We start from the raw sequence: 19,548 nt of genomic DNA on the forward strand, positions 1-19,548 counted from the left end.
GGGGGATGTCGGCTGCTACAACAGCAGCAGCACCGACACCAGCACCCACAAAAAAACAGCCTTCATTCAGCAGGAGGTACCAGTGTTAACTTAACACCGACTACTGTTAAGACTCAGACTGAACATGTGACTCAGAAAGACAACTGAGTTCCACCTGTACACAGCAGTCAGACCAGTGTCCCTGTAGTCTGGAACCCAAAGAGTATCAGAAGAAGGGCAGTGCACTGTAACTGTATCAGCTGTTTTTTGTTTTGTTTTGTGTTGTTGTTGTTTACACTTTCCTTATCTTAGGAACACCCACACAGACCACAAAGACCCCCATAGACCCACACAGACCCACATAGACCCACACAGACCCACACAGACCCACACAGATCCACCCAGACCCACACAGACCCACACAGACCCACATAGACCCACACAGACCCACATAGACCCACACAGACCCACACAGACCCACACAGACCCACACAGACCCACACAGACCTCCCCCCAGTGTGTTCCTAGTGGGCTGACTGCTGCTCAGACCCCCCCCTCAGACTGTTCCTGGGGGGCTGGTTTCTGCTGTAACAGAACCTCTTTGATGTGTCTAATCTACACAGTGGGTCTCTGGGGCCTTTTCACTGAAAACACACTCATATGAATGTAATCAGATTACATACCAGTGTGTGGATGTTCCACAGTGTCTGTTTCTACCTTTTTTGTTCTCGTATAAAGACGATCCGTGGGTGGAGGATAATGAGGCCCTGCAGGGACTCCATATCCAGGCCCTGGTCCTCTCAGACCTGGTTCTGGTGGCTTTCTGATCCAGTCAGACCCAGTTCTGGTGGTTTTCTGATCCACTCAGACCCGGTTCTGGTTCTGGTGGTTTTCTCTTCAGGTCTGACCATGTAAAGCCTCATTTCAACACATATTCAGACTGAAACGGGTCAGTGTCGTCGTCTGGAAACTGAAGCAGAACGCAGACGAAGCCTTCAGTGGGCTCTGCTGCGTTCACTGGACCTCCAAAATGTGGGGATTTTCCCTCCACATGAACCTGCCCTTCACATCAGATCAGTCTGATCCTGGATCAGTCTGTTTATGAATTAAACCCCTGTCAGCTGACTGAACACAGACGTGAACATGTGGGATCAGCCTAAACTCAGTCTGATAGCAGAGGGTCCACAGTGTTTGATGACAGTTCAGGGAATAAAAACAGACGAGCAGGAAATAAACCCATGAATATTCATGTCCAGCTCATCCTCAGACACACACAGTGTGTTCGTCATGTTCTCATTTACATTTTTATGTTGTACATTTTTGGTTCTTTAAATACCAGTGTTCATATCACACTCATATTTATCTGTCATGTTCTACTGAAGGGTTCCAGTTCTTCTCGTTTCCTCATTTGAATGATTTTGGATCAGATCAGACGGAACACTGGAGTGTTTTTCAGAGCAGGTGTTCTGACTGAAACGGTTTATTCTGTTCAACATGAACCAGGTGGATTCATTCAGACGATCTCTGGTCCTTATTCACTGCTGTTCCTACAGGACCGTCCCACTCAGGTTAGTTCAGGTTCTACATTCAGTATAAGTGGATCTAAACTGGGCCGGACCGGTCCAATAACAGCAGAACAGACAGTAAATAAATAAATTGTGACAAATACAAAGGTTTGTCTTTGATTTAGTGCAAAAAACAACAACATGCAATTATCAACGCATTTACATTTACTAACTAAAGAAATGAACAACCTGAAAAAACTGACATTTCTAAGTAAAAATAAGTGTAATTTTAACAGTTTTATTGTAACTGTGTATTTCTACATGTGTATTATAGACTGGATCTACAAATACACAAAACATTTAACAACAGGCAGAATATTAATAAAATTACACTGATTTCATTGAAGACATTTCAGATTATTCATGTTTTATTGTTAAAGGACAGTTTGTAAATGTTAATATTTTTATAATGTTCCAGTATTTTACATTTTCACAAAAAACCAAGAAGAACATTTGGAGTCGTCGTTATTTATAGGCTGTTCTAATATTATTTACTTAAGATCGGAATTCAACAGTTGGACGAGTTCGACATCATTGACTGTTTACAACTTTAGTGGAATTTTTACACTTTGTAAATTCACCCTTTAATGGGCCGGACCAGACCCTTTAGTGGGCTGGACTGAACCTTTTAGAGGGCCGGACTGGACCCTTTAGTGGGCCGGACTGGACCCTTTAGTGGGCTGTAGTGGACCCTTTAGTGGGCCGTACTGGACCCTTTAATGGGCCGGACCAGACCCTTTAGTGGGCTGTAGTGGACCCTTTAGTGGGTTGGACTGGACCCTTTAATGGACCGGACCAGACCCTTTAGTGGGCTGGACTGAACCCTTTAGAGGGCCGGACTGGACCCTTTAGTGGGCCGGACTGGACCCTTTAGTGGGCTGTAGTGGACCCTTTAGTGGGCCGTACTGGACCCTTTAATGGGCCGGACCAGACCCTTTAGTGGGCTGTAGTGGACCCTTTAGTGGGTTGGACTGGACCCTTTAATGGGCTGGACCAGACCCTTTAGTGGGCTGGACTGAACCCTTTAGAGGGCCGGACTGGACCCTTTAGTGGGCCGGACTGGACCCTTTAGTGGGCTGTAGTGGACCCTTTAGTGGGTTGGACTGGACCCTTTAATGGGCTGGACCAGACCCTTTAGTGGGCCGGACTGGAGCCTTTAGTGGGCTGGACTGAACCCTTTAGAGGGCCGGACTGGACCCTTTAGTGGTCCCCTTTTGGCCCACAGGCCTTATGTGTTCCACCATATTCCTGTTCTGTGACGTTTCCGTCTTAATTACAGACGCCTCATCAGTCAAAGTGACTAAATGAAATGCATAAATAGAACAGACTGGACTGAAGGGACACACACACTCTTTTGTGTCCAGTTCCCTTCAAAGCCAAACAGTCCTTTTGTTTCGTTGGTTTCATTTCAGCGTTTTGATTTTCAGCCGTGCCTTCGTCATCAGCGGCTCTAATTTGCCATCTCTCTGTTGGACGTCCAGGTGCTCTGTGGTCATTTATCACTGCCTCCGTCTGCAGCGTTCAGAAGGAAAAACCCAAAGACTCTCATGGCCTTGGCAAAAAAAATGAAAGAGCACAAAACTCTGTGTCTCATTCCATGTATTATTCACAGAAATTAGCAAGCTTGGAGTTTTCAAAGGCACAAATTATTGTTAACGACTCCAAATTACCTGAGGGACTTCAAATTAGCACCATCTGAGGCTCATTTTCCTTCTCCAACAGTTCTAATGGATTCATTTCACAAAGGCTGCTAACAATACAGAGTCCACATTATGGACAAATGGACGGTAATTCTGTCCTCAGCAAAATAACTGCAAACCCCTTCAGAAAAAAAAGATGGAGACAAAAGACGGACGGACGCCTTGAACTGAGTGGACAGAGGTGTTCAATAAAAGACACTGTCATCCTGTCACCGACCAGAACAACAACACCACCTTCATCACCATCATCATCAAACAGACGTGGTTTCATTTGATTCAACACAGACACTAGAACTGAATGAAAGTCACATCAAAGTTACAGAAGACCCTGATAAATATGCGACTGATATTTATACAGATAATCATCCAGATGAACACTGGTATGAAACACTTTTATCCAGCAGACGCAGATTTTTAATGGTATGATCTTGTTTTTTCATCATTTAACCATAAAAAAAACCCGCTCATTTCCCTCAGATATTCACCTTTATAAGGATAAAAAACAAACAAACAAACCACTGTTAAAGCATTAAACGTTCAACAACAACCTACAGAAAAGGAAACAAACACTCAATAATAAACTCCAGTTAAGATTTATCAAACATATACACTATAGCTCTGTTAGCTTAACTGTATTAGCTTAGCTCTGTTAGTTTAGCTCTGTTAGCTTAGCTCTGTTAGTTTAGCTCTGTTAGCTTAGCTCTATTAGCTTAGCTCTGTTAGCTTAGCTCTGTTAGCTGAGCTCTGTTAGTTTTGCTCTGTTAGCTTAGCTCTGTTAGTTTAGCTCTATTAGATTAGCTCTATTAGCTTAGCTCTGTTAGCTTAGCTCTGTTAGCTTAGCTCTGTTAGTTTAGCTCTATTAGCTTAGCTCTGTTAGCTTAGCTCTGCTAGCTTAGCTCTGTTAGCTTAGCTCTGTTTCCTGTTGGTTTGAGTCATCAATAACTGAACTAAAGATCTGTTTGAATCCAACAAACTCTGACAGTTGGTTCTTTATGGTTCTCATCCTATCACTGTTTGATTCTATTCTATTCTATTCTATTCTATTCTATTCTATAAATTAAGCCTATAAATTCCACTCGTCGTCTATAATAATGTCGGTTCATGCTCAGTTTCATTCTGACGTTAATAATCAGTTTATTCTAATGACATTTAAATGTGATTATTTCGTCTGTTAACACTTGATTCTCTAGAGATTTCAGCTGCAATTGCAAGCCCCCCCCCCCAAGTTGTTGCATTGGTATTGGTGATCACCTTATTGCGTGGACCTCTGAGTTGCAAATTGCCTTGACCCCCACACCCTCCCAGTAAGTTCTCAAACTCTGCTGATCCACTGGAGTGATCTGAACATACACTTAGTGTACGTAGACTGAAGTGTGCTTTTATCAAAGTGATGTTTCTGAAACAACTCAATGACAAATGAAAGCACGGCCTAAATTGTTGGGCAATAATTCACAAATTCAACAAATAACACAAAAACAAATGACTTCAGTGAAAAAATTTTTTTTTATTACACACTCATGAAAATATTCAAGACAAACTGCTACAATATTAGCCTACTATGTAGGCTGAAGATAAAAAGAAGTCAAATTATAAAAGTATGATAGTCTCAACTGTCAATCAATAAATGCCAATGCACAGTAAACAAGTTGTTAGTGCTTATGTACAGTCTGTTGCTATACAGGTGGGTATTAGTGGCCATTATTTGTCCAATTCAGGATTTTGCACACGTGAACGGAGATCTTTTTCTACATTTACGACATGTATACTTTTGGTAAACGGCACATTTCTCAGTGCTCTGATTTCTGTTACAAGTCGCACGGACTTGGCATGTAGTCGTTTTACCTTGAGAAACCCTTGTCATTCTACGCAGTAGCATCTTCCTCGCTCTGTCCTGTGAAAGTTCCTGCATTTGTCTGTTTCTGAGTTTGATAGGAAGCTTGTGCTAAAATTTTCACCTCATTTCCTTTGCTCCTGTACATGCCTTGAACAGTACATATGCGTTTGCACAAGCAGTGTCAAGTATGTTGTAAAAGACAGCTACAGGCCATCTCTGTGTGCCTGTGTACACTGTGTAAGCACGCAACTTCTGATCCAGGATGTCAGCACCACATTTCAAATGGTTATCGTCTGTGACGACGTTTGGCTTTCACTGCAAATCTTCTGCAAGTTCCACTTTCTTATGCAGCGTGCTGAGAAGACACACATTTTTGTTCTGTTTGGCTGCATAAACTGTCTACAGGGCACTGCCAGGTGTGAACACCTGTGTGGAAAACTGCTCACGTTCCGTGGTGTTTTTTTTTTGCCTGCACAGGAACTTCCCGACGAATTTTATTGATTGTGCCAAGAGGAGTTGTATTACATTGTAGGAGCCTGTTAGCCAGAGACAATGAAGTGAAAAAATTGTCCATAGTAACAGTCCTACCCCAGTCCAAAAAGGGTTCCAGAAGCCTTGTGACAACATTCTCAGCAACTCGTTCTCCTGCAGCACGGCTGGGGTCTTTTCCCAAGTAAGGCATGGCATTGCACATGTACTTAGTGTCCAAGTCTGCTGCAATCCAAAACTTTATCCCAAACTTGTCAGGTTTAGATGCAGTGTATTGCAGAAAAGGACATCGGACCTTTGTTGGAAAAAGCTGTTCATCAACCGTAACGTGTTGCTCTGGGTTGTAAGACAGCACACAGTTCCGAACACAGCGCCCCCAAATTTCTGAAACAGCAGCAAATTTGTCCATCTGCACGTGTTCCAAGCAGGTGTCCTTGATGTCAAAGCGCAAATAGTGCATCAACTCTTCATAACGGTCTCAAGACATCGTGGACAGGATCTCAGGAATGCCAAAACATTCTGACCAGCAGTCACGCATGGCACCGGTTCTGCCACTCGCTCCTCTGAAGTACAAAACAGCGATGAATGCCATCAGCTCGTAGACAGTTGTGTTCCAGTTCGGGTTTGTCCCATGGGCTTTGTGCACTGTGCAGTCTCTGATGATGTCATCAGCATGCTGATATCAAATAAACAGAGGAAGCTTTGCAAGTGACTAGTAATTTTGCGTCTTGCGAACTCTGTCGGTCCTGCGTCACTGAATGGTGTCTGCGTTGGCTGAATGGTACTCAAGTCCTCAATTTGTTGCTGGACCCAAACAGTGCCGTCTTTCGCTGTCTCACAAGGTCCTGCCTTGGAGTTTTCGTCAGCGTGCTTGCTTTTCTGGGACTGGAAAGACTTCTGTTTGGTGCGCTTGGACTTCTGGGATGAGGAACACTTTCCTCCATTGTGCTTGGGTTTCTGGCACTGTGGTTTCTCTTCAGTGCACTTGCCTTTCTTGAATTGGAAAGGCTTTCCTTTTGCAGCTGTAGACCTGTCCTCATTGTCCTCCTCTTCAACAACTACTCTCTGTTGAGTAGGCTTACGTGTAGGTTGAACTTATAAACGAACAATCCCATGTTTCCTCCGTCACATATAAACTATGGACAGAATCCTTCGTTTTTCTCTTCCAGTCTCAGCTTCTATTTCTATTTTTTTTTTGGTTCAAACTGTTAAACCCCTCTGGTCTTGTCAGAAGTGTGAGTCTAAAGCCTTAACTTTAAGTGATTTAAGGAAAAACTGAACGTTACAGTCTGACGTCCTGTCATTTCAGAGTCTGCTGGGGAAGCTGCAGCTTTAATTGGCAGCAGATCTTCATAATCTGTCAAATAAACGACGACAGCAATGAGGAAGTTTATTAGACGACGTACAAGGTTGATCAGAGCCGGTGGAATAAAGTGGAATCTGTCCCGTTTAATTCAAAGATTAATGAGGCACGCACGTAAACAGTCAGAGATCTGCAGCAGAAACACCGAGTCCATGAGTGAAGACGGAGAACGGCAGCAGAACGGTTCAATGAGGTGGAGTCTATACACCCACATCCATCATCTACGCACTGACGGTTCCACTACCATCCACCAAGGAACCAAAAACAGTCAAACACATTTAAGGTTCCTCCACCGTCCATGGAGGAACCAAAAACAGTCATCAAACACATTTAAAGACCAACAGATATGGTTACATCAGCTCCAAAATGAGCTTCATATTTAAGCATTTTTAAGGCATTTACCACTATTTATTCTAATATTGTCATCTGTATTTTGTGAACGTTTGTGTCTTTAAGGGTTTCTGTCTTTTGCTCCTGAATATTTGGAGACCAGTCTAACCCCATATCGTCTTCTTTTTCTTCCAAACACCTGCAGCTATTAAATAAACTTTAATTAAAGTTACTCAGTCATTAATAAGATGTTCATCAGTGTTTCTATCGTCTGATCTAAATGGACTTGGTTGACCAATCAGCTGTAACATCAGTGAGTAGAACGTCCACGTCTGCAGATACTGAACGACTGAGGAGTTCATGGAGGAGATGAAGTCACAAGTTCAACTGTCGGACGCCAGCAGAGACTGGCCCAGGTCTTATTAGGAGAAGTGTGTGTGTGTGTGTGTGTGTTATCGGCGTCCTCTGTCTGATTAAAAACACCACTTTTCCGTCTCTTCCTCTGAGGATTGTGGGTGAAGGTGTCTCCTGTCACAGACGCAGACGGAAAAAACATGTCCAGTTCTGTGGTGTTGTGTTCAGTGGGAGGGCGTTTGGACACAACAAATTAGTAGGAAGACGCATCAGAAGTCAATGAGACGAGAAAAGTGAGGAGGGATGGATGAGATAATGGACGGGGGAGGGACGGAGGAGGGAGGAGGGAGGAGGGAGGAGGGAGGAGGGAGGATGGAGGAGGGAGGACGGAGGAGGGAGGAAAAGGAAAACAAGAAGAAAATAAGGTTTCAATCTGTATCAGCAGATCAGGAGGAGGGAGATGTAGTCTGACAAAGAGAGAAGATGGAGGGAGGAGGGGGTGGAGAAGGAGGTGTAGGTGGAGAAGGAGGTGGAGAGGGAGGTGTAGGTGGAGAAGGAGGTGGAGGTATGAAAATGACAGAAGTCATCTGTCCCATTCTGCCAGAGGCTTTGAACGCACCGTGGGTTTGTTTTTTGACCTTCCACCTTCTGCTTTGTCCTTCCAGACCTGGTCTGAGAACCTGGTGTGAACGTGGATTTGAGACCTGATCTGAGACCTGGTCTGAGAACCTGGTGTGAACATGGATCTGAGACTCACCCTCTTTATGTCTTTACCGAAGGTTTCACTGAAACTGGAGCCGAGGATCTCGAACTGGACGTGAGAGTTGGACCCGCTGTCCTTAAAGTCCATGGTCCCCGTCAGACCGGTGATGTTCCCCTGAAGAACACACACAAACCACCAGGACCCGGCTCAGTTGGACCATTTAGACCAGACTCAGTCATCATCCGGGTCCATGAGACCCATTAAACCCAGAAAACACTAAGTGGAAACACCGACCGGAGGCTTTTCTGAAGAAACGAACATTTACCACAAACCTGTGCATTTAACCAACGCTGTTACTGAGAAAACCTCCAACTGGAGCATCAGTTTGAAAAGGAAAACATACTAATGTCAAATGAAAAACACCAGCTTTAAAGGTAAAACCTACAAATGTTTTATTAATCACTTCAGAGCTAAATAAAACTAAGTTATGGTTTGACAAAAACAAGTTGTCAATAAATCTGTGTAAAACAAAATTCATGATTTTTGGTAAATGTAAAACAAGTAATGAGGTAAAGGTACAGATAGAGGGTGTAGACATAGAAAGGGTGAATCAAAACAAGATTCTTGGAGTGATAATTGATGATAAAATTTGCTGGAAACCTCAAATAAAACATGTACAAAACAAACTATACAGAAGCAGCTCAGTCCTGACCAGAGCAAAGGGGATCTTAGATCAAAAATCACTTCAGATTCTGTAGAATTCATTGATCTGACCTTATTTAAGTGACTGTTTGGAGGGATGGGGAAATACATTAACGAGTTCATTACAAAGACTTTTTCTACTGCAAAAAAGAGCAAGAAGAATCGGTCACAATGTTGGTTTTCGTGAACACGAGTCCACTAGTTTTCCAATCTAAAACTTTAAAACTCATTGACCTTGTGGAGTTCAAAACTATTCAAATAATGTATAAAGCAAAGAATAACTGACTAGCAGGAAATATTCAACAAATGTTTAGTGAAAGAGAGGGAGGCTGTGATTTAAGGGGAAAGTTACATTTAAAGATTCATGAAGTACGCACTACGTTAAAAAGTTTCTGTTTGACCATCTGTGGAGGAAAATTGTGGAACAAATTGTGTGTGGAGATAAAACAAATATCAAACATAATTCAGTTTAAAAAAAGATATAAAGAATTGATTCTTGAGAGGTCCAGTGTTTAATGACCGTGAGGCTGTTTGGGATCACTTAGCTTTGTGTGTTTGTGTGCGTGCGTGTTTGTTTGTTAGCAAGATAACTCAAAAAGTTATGGATGGATTTTCATGAAATTTTCGGGAAATGTTGATACTTGCACAAGGAACAAATGATAAGATCTGTCTTGGTCTGTGCTCTCTGAGTGCTTTTCTTGTTTATGGATGATGATGTACTGATAAATCTGCTGTAATTACTGAAGAAAATGGTTGAATTGTTGAGTCTGTTTGTATGACTGTACTGACATGAACATTTTGTTGTGTATAATTCAGTTACTGCATTATGTATTTGTTGTGGTTCAATGTTAAAATTAGGAAAATAGTATTGTTTGATTCTTGTATTAAGTTAGTGATAAAGGTGTAAAAGCACTGAGGGGTTGGATTAAATAAGTTTAAACTTCTTCCTACTCCTTTTCGACCATGCAAAATTCAGATTTGTATGTGCTTGAAGATAGATTCTGTCCATTTAAATGTTTTATTTTGTTTCTTTGCATGTTTGAAATAAATAAATAAAAGAAAAACAAAAGTTTTAAAGGTGAAAATGAATAAATTCCACTGAGGTGTTAAATGTAAAAGTGCAAATATCAGTTTAGTTTTAGAGGGAAAAAAACAAGTAAACATCAGTAAAACAGGGTCAGAAACAGTACAAGTCACAGAAGTTTAAAGGTCAAACATTTCAGTTTTAGAGTTAAACACATGAACCTTTAAGTGTTGATTTGACACTAGTGTAAAATCACACAAATGTCAGGTTTATGGATAAAAGCTGAATCTAGTTCAAACCCACCGATGGAGCACATTTAAAGGTAAAAACAGACCCCCATCCTGCCGTCGTCTACCGTCTGTGACCTTTAACCGTGGTTACCCATAATCCCCTGGGTGGTCCTACCTTCTGGATGGTCTCCAACATGGACCAGCCTCCATTCCAGGGCTTGGTGGACTTCCTGATGCAGTTCAGACTGGCCATGCTGTGCCACTTCCTGTCCTCCAGTTTCCTGTAGAAGGCGTTGGCCAACATCAGCACGCTGTCGTACAGGTAGAGGTTGGACACCTGCGCAGGGGGCGGAGCCACAGAGGTCAGGGGTTAGAGGTCAGGAATAAGGAGTCATTTACCAGCAGGGCTCCTCCAGGGTTCTACAAGTTCAACCTAAGACTTTTTCAGACACTTACAACAGACTTCAGTGTTTATGTCGTGGTCAAACTGGCACAAAATTTGCAAAAAATTATTTATTTACTCCAACGCTATGAATCATTTCTCATTAGGAGCAAAGTTAGTGATAATTGGTTCCTAATTCTAATATAAACTTGTCGGTTGGAGCTGAGTCGAATAAGGTTTGGACACATTTAAACACAGTGAACAGGTTCATGGAAACAGAGCTGAAGACAGACCAGATCACACTGAACACCTCTAAAGTCTCTTTTAAAATATCAAATGCAGGTTTGTGAATTCAAGAGGTTTCAGACTTTTGAAGGAACCGTGGACAGGAACATTTAAGGAACAGGACGGACCCCGACAAGTAGAAAAACTTTAAACCAGAGAAGGAGCAGAAGGTTCAAACATCAACGACATCATCAGGACGAACATGACAGAGGTTAAGAAGGTCACATGAAAGAGCAGACAGACGAGGAAAGAAGAAACAAGAAGGAGAAGAGACGAAGAAAAAGAAAGGAGGAGAAGAAGGAAAAGAAAGAAAGAAAAACAAAGAAGTCCATCTACAGAACCATGGGTCTGGACTCAGGTGGGTTCTACATAAACCCCTTTGTTAGCTTAGTTAGCTTAGCTCTGTTAGCTTAGCTATGTTTAAGACGAAAATAGCCACAGTAAAACCCACTAATCACCTCTGTTAGCTTATCTCTGTTAGCTTATTGCTGTTAGCTTATCTCTGTTATCTTAGCTCTATTAGATTATCTCTGTTGGCTTAGCTCTATTTTTTAGACAAAAATAGCCAAAGTAAACCCACTAACCACCCTCGTTAGCTTGGCTCTGTTAGCTCAGCTCTGTTTTTAGACTAAAATAGCCACAGTAAACCCACTAACCACCATTGTTAGCTTAGCTCTGTTAGCTTAGCTCTGTTTTTAGACTAAAATAGCCACAGTAAACCCACTAACCACCACTGTTAGCTTAGCTCTGTTAGCTTATCTCTATTAGATTATCTCTGTCAGCTTAGCTTGATTTTGGACTAAAATAGCCACAGTAAACCCACTAACCACAACTGTTAGCTTAGCTCTGTTAGCGTAGCTCTGTTTTTTGACTAAATTCTGTCTTGTCCTTCGAAGAGAGCGGACGTGTTATTCTGAGCTCTGCTATCTGCTGTTTTTTGTCCTGCCTCCCCACTCTGCTTGGCCGTGCAGTGTCTTGTCCGACTTACTTTACTTTTGAATCCCCTGCTTGTTGAGCTCTCAAACAGCAAATATGGAATTGATCAACTGGTCACTCAGTGCAATTGACATTAATTTTTCATCAAGGAAGAATGGTCCTGGGGAGCCCGCCTGCCCTGACGGAACATTTGCAGCTGGATCCACCCGGGACGCTTGGGACAAGTGGAGGGTGGTGTGTCTGTCTGCTCTGTTGGTGGAGGACATCGAAGACATCTACCTATTTGGATTTATGATAGCAGGACACCTTCTGATTGCTCTTGGAATGGCCCTGAGCTATCGCAAAATCAGCAAGACAGCAGCACGCAAAGAGACCCCGCTGGTGTCGGTGGAAATTGAGAAGCACTTCGGAGCGGTGAGTGATAATGTGAAGGAATTCCAACGGTGGTGACGCAGTCGGGAGACAGTGTGCCAGACCTGGACGGATAGGCTGTGGACTCGTATAAGAAGTTAGATTACATCGCGGGTCAGTCTGCGGAGGGATTGAGAGCAAACGTGGAGGGGCTCCGTCAATCTGCGGGACTAAAGGAAAAAATCGATGAACTGTGTAGAGACCTCACTGGTCAGAGATGCTGAGGCCAAGTAGAACAAAATGAAGATATACTAAATTAATGCAGAATTCAAGTTTCCCCCATGGCCTAAATTGTTTCCCCTGGGAGCTGAGGAAGCGGCAGATGCTTCTCTAATCTACTCCCCCTGCAGTCAAAACGTCTTCCATGGTCAGGACAACAGTAGGAGTGAACTGAACTGAACTGGTACCAGCTGAAGGACAGAATGACCCACTGGAGTCTCTTTATCCTGCACACACATTCCACAGTTACAGAGAACATACATGCATCTTCCTCGCCCCAAACCCCAATATCACGTCTGCTGTCTGCCTTTAACTTTCACCCTGTCCCCCAAATTCCTTTCAAATCCATGAAAAAATTCCAGCATATGTTCACATGTACTGTGTGAAAACTGTATGATGTCTTATATTTGTGCTTTGCATTATCTTGTTCTTCACTGCAAATTTCGAAGAAAAGGGTTCTATGGTGGCGCAACAGTTGCAGCGGCACGATGTCCCTGATCATCGATCGAAATCTCGTTTGATATACTCTGTGCTGTATGTACTCTGTGCTATCAAACGACAGTAAAGAAATCTGTAATCTGTAAAACAGCCACCATAAACCCACTAACCACCACTGTTAGCTTAGCCCTGTTAGCTTAGCTCTGTTTCCTGTTGGTTTGTGTCGTCAATAACTTAACGACAGATCTGTTTGAATCAGCACTGTCGAAGTTTAAGTCTGAACCACTGATCAACAAACAGAAACATTGCAACGATAAGAACATCCCATAATAATAACTGTACACCTTCATTACCCTATAATGTAAACTATCAGCATTAGACTGAACGTCTGTTTGAATCGTCTATGATCTGTGAGGAAACGGTGATGTTCAGATTAAAAACACCATCATAATATTATAATTATTTAAATGTTTTTGTTTCAACATTATCTGTAAAACTGGATCTGATCGATGACCACGCCCACTAATGTGTTTATGTTAGAGCTAGGATGTCAACTATTAGCTTTAGCTTAGCAGACCCAGTGTTTGTTAGTGTTTGGATCAGACAGTGCTGCTGGACCAGAGCCTCCTCATATTTAACCCTGTCCTTTACCTCCAGGTTCTGCAGATATCCTCATATTTAACCCTGTCCTTTACCTCCAGGTTCTGCAGATATCCTCATATTTAACCCTGTCCTTTACCTCCAGGTTCTGCAGATATCCTCATATTTAACCCTGTCCTTTACCTCCAGGTTCTGCAGATATCCTTCCTGAGGGTCACACAGCAGTGAGGAGATGCGATGGTTCTGCCTCATGCATCTGCTGCTGCTGTCCTTCCACAGAGGGAAGATCTGCCGGATCACCGTCATGCGCCCCAGTGCACTATGGGTAAGCTCCAGGATCTCTGTGTCACTGATTTCCTGCAGGATGAAGAGGAGGAAGATGATTGACATGTGATTATTGTCTTTTTTTGTCCCAGAGCGTCCCCATCTGGAGGAGGTTCAGACACAGATGTGCATGAAAACACACCTGATGAAGGGTTAAAGGTGGACGTTTGGGTCTGTAAGGGTTAAAGGTGGACGTTGGGTCTTTAAGGGTTAAAGGTGGACGTTTGGGTCTGTAAGGGTTAAAGGTGGACGTTTGGGTCTGTAAGGGTTAAAGGTGGACGTTTGGGTCTTTAAGGGTTAAAGGTGGACGTTTGGGTCTGTAAGGGTTAAAGGTGGACGTTTGGGTCTTTAAGGGTTAAAGGTGGACGTTTGGGTCTGTAAGGGTTAAAGGTGGACGTTTGGGTCTTTAAGGGTTAAAGGTGGACGTTTGGGTCTGTAAGGGTTAAAGGTGGACGTTTGGGTCTGTAAGGGTTAAAGGTGGACGTTTGGGTCTTTAAGGGTTAAAGGTGGACGTTTGGGTCTGTAAGGGTTAAAGGTGGACGTTTGGGTCTTTAAGGGTTAAAGGTGGACGTTTGGGTCTGTAAGGGTTAAAGGTGGACGTTTGGGTCTTTAAGGGTTAAAGGTGGACGTTTGGGTCTTTAAAGGTTAAAGGTGGACGTTAAAGGACCCTGATGCGCGACTCTTCCATTAAAATAACTTCCTCAACACCAAAAACACCAGAATGAATCGTAAACTCTGGTAAAGTTCGTCTCCACTTTCCGTTACGTCATCTTTCTGTCGTCTTTTCGTGGTTTTTGTGGTTTTCGTTGGACCTCCTGCACAAATTCAACACCACCACATTGTTCGGCCTTATCTTCCATTCTCCGCAGTCATTACACCCTGGGAACGCCACCTCCTCTTATCTGGTCGGTTCCTCTGAGTAATGTTCACTTCGGAGGAAAATGGAGGACGGCGGCCTCATCCCTCGCCGCCGCTTTACGCCGACAACTCAGTGACAAACACAGTCATTCGATCAATATTCAAAGTATTTGCCGGCACTTATGTGGAATAGAAGTGATGGTATGAGGAGGCGGTAATGACCTGCCTCCAAACGCACGAGGACGCCAGCGCCGGGTGAACCGAGGATTATGGGAATGAGTGGAGGGATCAGATAAGAGGCTGGAATGGAGACGGGATGGAGAGAATACACACACTTTAACATAAACACACCGTTTACAGGGTAAGGACGGTCCACGGGGGGCGGGGCTAACAGGGGGGTCCACAGGGGGGAGGGGCTAACAGGGGGGTCCACGGGGGGAGGGGCTAATGCAAAAAAACAGATTCACCTCAACCTAGGTCACAACAGGTACAGTTTTTATTTATGAAGCAAACACTTTGATGTTTCTGTCATGAAAAGAAGCTTTAAACATGTTCAAACACAACACAAAAATATATAAATTACACATAATATTTAAAAATCTGCAGACTTAAAGAAATCTGAATCACACTACAGTAAAAATGAAAATATGTTATTTAAATTGATTTAATATCATAGAAAGAAGTAATGATATTATTACGTAGAAACATACTGTAACAAATACAGTAATGTAATAAACACAATAACTAAAATATAATGAATAAATAAACAAATAAACTCAATAACGTAACAAATGTAATAACATAATAAACAAAATAACATAATAAATACAATAATATAATAATGCTTTTGAACCACTACTATTTTGTCACTAAAAAAGTTATTAAGTTATTGACCGGGCATTACGAAAGTCCATTGATAACGTACTAAGCGCAGATAATGATGTAATAATATATAAACAGGACTGTGTTTATTAAACATATCAGGTTCGTACAGTTTATTCCAGAACTTTCTGACATAGAACAACTGGGTTCTGTGTTTTTACCAGAACCATAAAAAGGTGAATTTAAGGAAGTATGAAGAAATTCACCCAGACTAGGTTAAACCCAGGTTTAGTGGGTCCAGGTCAGGCTCCAGGTCCAGGTCCAGGTCCAGGTCCAGGTCCAGGTCCAGGTCCAGGTCCAGGTCCAGGTCCAGGTCCGGGTTCCTCCATGGTGGACTCCATCAGTGTGATTCTTCTTCCTTTGTCTCTGTTCCACCTTCATTACCTTCAGTCTAACGACTCATTAGTCTTTGTTTTGGTTTGTCCACTGATGGATTGGACGATGGTGGTGGAGGCAGAAAAACACCGTCTGATGGATCCATGTGTCGATACCGTCGGAGGTTTTCAGATCTACACCTGGAGGGGCCGGGGCGCCGTGGTTTAGAGTCGGTTTGATCTGGTTCCTGTTGAAAGACGACGTTTGGTTCAGTTTAACATGAACCTGGATGATTATTGGACAGACAGAGGTCCAGGAGGTCCAGGAAACACCTGAGGACCATGGACAGGTCAACAGGACCACGGACTCCACCTCCTCTTCCTTCTCTTGCCTCCTCCTTGTCCTCCACTCGCTGCCTCCTCCCCCTCCCTCCCCCTCCTCCTCTTCCTCTCAGCCTGTTTGTTCTTCTTCTCTGGTTCTTAATTGGCGTCAGTGCTGTCGTCTCGGTGGTGTTTCGTGTTTCCACCAGACGGAGGCTGAAGACGACGGTGGCGCTGACACCGGGTCGGCGCCGACACCATGAACCTGTCACATCCAACACGGGCCTGAAGACAAACACTCTAATGAAACAGAACCGGGACACCTCCAGAACCTTCAGCCGGTTTTTGATCTGTTTTGACTTGTTTTTATATAGTTGTTCTTCTATGGGCAGCAGAGGTGTCAAACATGAGGCCCGGGGCCCAAATCTGGCCCGCCAAAGGGTCCAATCCGGCCCATGGGAAGATCCAGGGGTTCTGAAATGTCCAAATATAGTCTCCAGTGTACCTGTCCGTCAGTGTCTGTTCTATGTTGTATGTGTGAGGTTGTCAGGTTCTGCTCCATGTCCCAGTCCTGTGGTTCTGGATACACATCAGCCTAACTATAGAAGTGGGCGGGACTTTCACTGGAGGAGAACTCAACTCATCCAATCACAGTCCAGATATGACTTTGTAGACAAAGAAGACACATAAAAAATATGACGTGAATCCGACCAGTAGTTTAGTCAGAGAAGATGTTTGAAGAAACTGAACGAAGACGACAACGAAGGCAACAAAGAAGACGAAGATAATGAAGACGTCAACAAAAATGAAGACGAATGCGACAACGAGGATGTCAACGAAGATGACAATGAAGACGTCAACAGAGACGAAAATGAAGACGACAACAAAGAAGATAAAGATGAAAACGAAGACGACAATGATGACAATGAAGATGAAGATGATGAAGACAAAGATGCCGACAATGAAGACAACAACGAAGACGATGATGACTAAAACAAAATTGACGATGACAACGACAGAGATGAAGACAAATATGACCATGAAGACGACGGTCATGTGTCCAGTCATGTGTCCAGTCATGTGTCCAGTCATGTGTCCAGTCAAACAGGTATTCGTCCCATTACCTTCCATCACTATCCAGGCAACTTTTCAGATTACCCAGAATTCTTGGGGGTGGGGCTGTGTGTTGGAGAATATTGATTGGTGGAACGCAGTCATGGGTTCAAACAAACCCATCCTACTGTGTGTTTGTGTAATGTTTGTCTAATTGTGTGTTTGTCTAATTGTGTGTTTGTCTTTTCTTTGTCTTCGTCCCAGTGTTATGTGGATGTGATGGTGCGTTCAGGGACTCATTAAAGTGTACGGTACAGTGTGTGTTCTTACCTCGTTGACGAACACCCAGTGGCTGTCTTTGGAGGCCAGGTTGGTTTCCACCGCCTGCAAAAAGACACACACACACACACACACACACACACACACACACACACACACACACAGGGTTAATAACATGGCACCGTGGACGTTCCAGTCCCTTCAATCCCACCCCTCTCACCGAGGCTTTGTCTGATGAACAGTTCCCTTCATCCAACACATGGACAGAACCCTTTCACACACACACACACACCCACACGCGCACCCACGCACACACGCACACACACACACACACACACACACACACACACACACACACACACACACACAAAACACTGATCAGAGCTCTGCCTTATAATCCTAATAACACACACTCAGCATCCTGTACATGATACAACGGACACTCAGCACGGCCTAAAGTGGACCAGGACCAGGACCAGGACCAGGACCAGGAGCAGGACCAGGAGCAGGACCAGGAGCAGGACCAGGAGCAGTGACAGTTTACTGGATTATCAGCACAAACACACCTGCAGTACACCACGAACCACCACCACTGTCTGTCTGATCAAATACTACTACTACTACTACTACTACTACTACTACTACTGCTACTACATACTACTACTACTACTACTACTACTGCTACTACATACTACTACTACTACTACTACTACTACTACATACTACTACTACTACTACTACTACTACATACTACTACTACCACTACTACTACTACTACTACATACTACTACTACTACTACTACATACTACTACTACTACTACTGCTACTACATACTACTACTACTACTACTACTGCTACTACTACTACTATAGGGTGGGGAAGCAAAATGTACAATATTTTGAGGCAGGGATTGAAAGACAGTGTATGACCAATTAGTTTATTGAAAGTCATGAGAATGTATTTGCCACAAGAAAATGTCCATAATAGAAAATGTTTTTATTCTATGTGTCCTCCTTCTTTCTCAATAACTGCCTTCACACACTTCCTGAAACTTGCGCAAGTGTTCTTCAAATATTGGGGTGACAACTTCTCCCATTCTTCTTTAATAGTATCTTCCAGACTTTCTGGTAATAGTTTTGCTCATAGTCATTCTCTTCTTTCCATTAGAAACAGTCTTTATGGACACTCCAACTATTTTTGAAATCTCCTTTGGTGTGACGAGTGCATTCAGCAAATCACACACTCTTTGACGTTTGCTTTCCTGATTACTCATATGGGCAAAAGTTTCTGAAAAGGTATGGATAATAGTGTTAGGTATGATTATGACATCAGTATATGTTTGGGTTCAAAACAACTGATGTAGTGTCTGCTGAGAAAAAACAACTACATGTTCAGTGTACATTTTGCTTCCCCACCCTGTACTACTACTACTACTATTACTTTATACTACTACTACTACTACTACTATATTCTACTACTACTACATACTACTACTTTAAACTACTACTACTACTACTATATTCTACTACTACTACATACTACTACAATATACTACTACATACTACTACTACTACTACACTACTACTACTACTACATACTACTACATATACTACTACTACTACTACTACTACTACATACTACTACAATATACTACTACGACTACTACTATATATTACTACTACTACTACTACTACATACTACTACTACTACTACTATATACTACTACTATACTATTACTACTACTACTACTACATACTACTACTATATAATACTACTGCTACTACTACATACTACTACTATATACTACTACTACTACATACTACTACTATATACTACTACTACTACATACTACTACTATATACTACTACTGCTACTACTACATACTACTACTGCTACTACTACATACTACTACTATATACTACTACTATACACTAGTACTACTACTGCTACAGACATGATGACGTTTGAGGTA

General features: G+C 42.7%; 1 protein-coding gene across 1 annotated transcript in view; it reads right to left on the minus strand.

Moving 5' to 3' along the window:
- LOC115415981 (glutamate receptor ionotropic, delta-1-like) overlaps positions 1-17,677 on the minus strand; it is an 83,081-nt gene extending 65,404 nt beyond the window's left edge. Inside the window, exons 1-4 of the mRNA XM_030129661.1 lie at positions 17,627-17,677; positions 13,728-13,901; positions 10,449-10,610; positions 8,372-8,491 (exon numbers count right to left, since the gene is read on the minus strand). Coding sequence (XP_029985521.1) covers positions 8,372-8,491; positions 10,449-10,610; positions 13,728-13,850 — 405 coding nt within the window. The 5' untranslated portion in view covers positions 13,851-13,901; positions 17,627-17,677. The remainder of the gene's footprint in view (positions 1-8,371; positions 8,492-10,448; positions 10,611-13,727; positions 13,902-17,626) is intronic.
- Positions 17,678-19,548: the final 1,871 nt, after the last annotated feature.

Source organism: Sphaeramia orbicularis, unplaced genomic scaffold, assembly GCF_902148855.1.
Source record: "Sphaeramia orbicularis unplaced genomic scaffold, fSphaOr1.1, whole genome shotgun sequence".
NCBI classification, from domain to species: Eukaryota; Metazoa; Chordata; class Actinopteri; order Kurtiformes; family Apogonidae; genus Sphaeramia; species Sphaeramia orbicularis.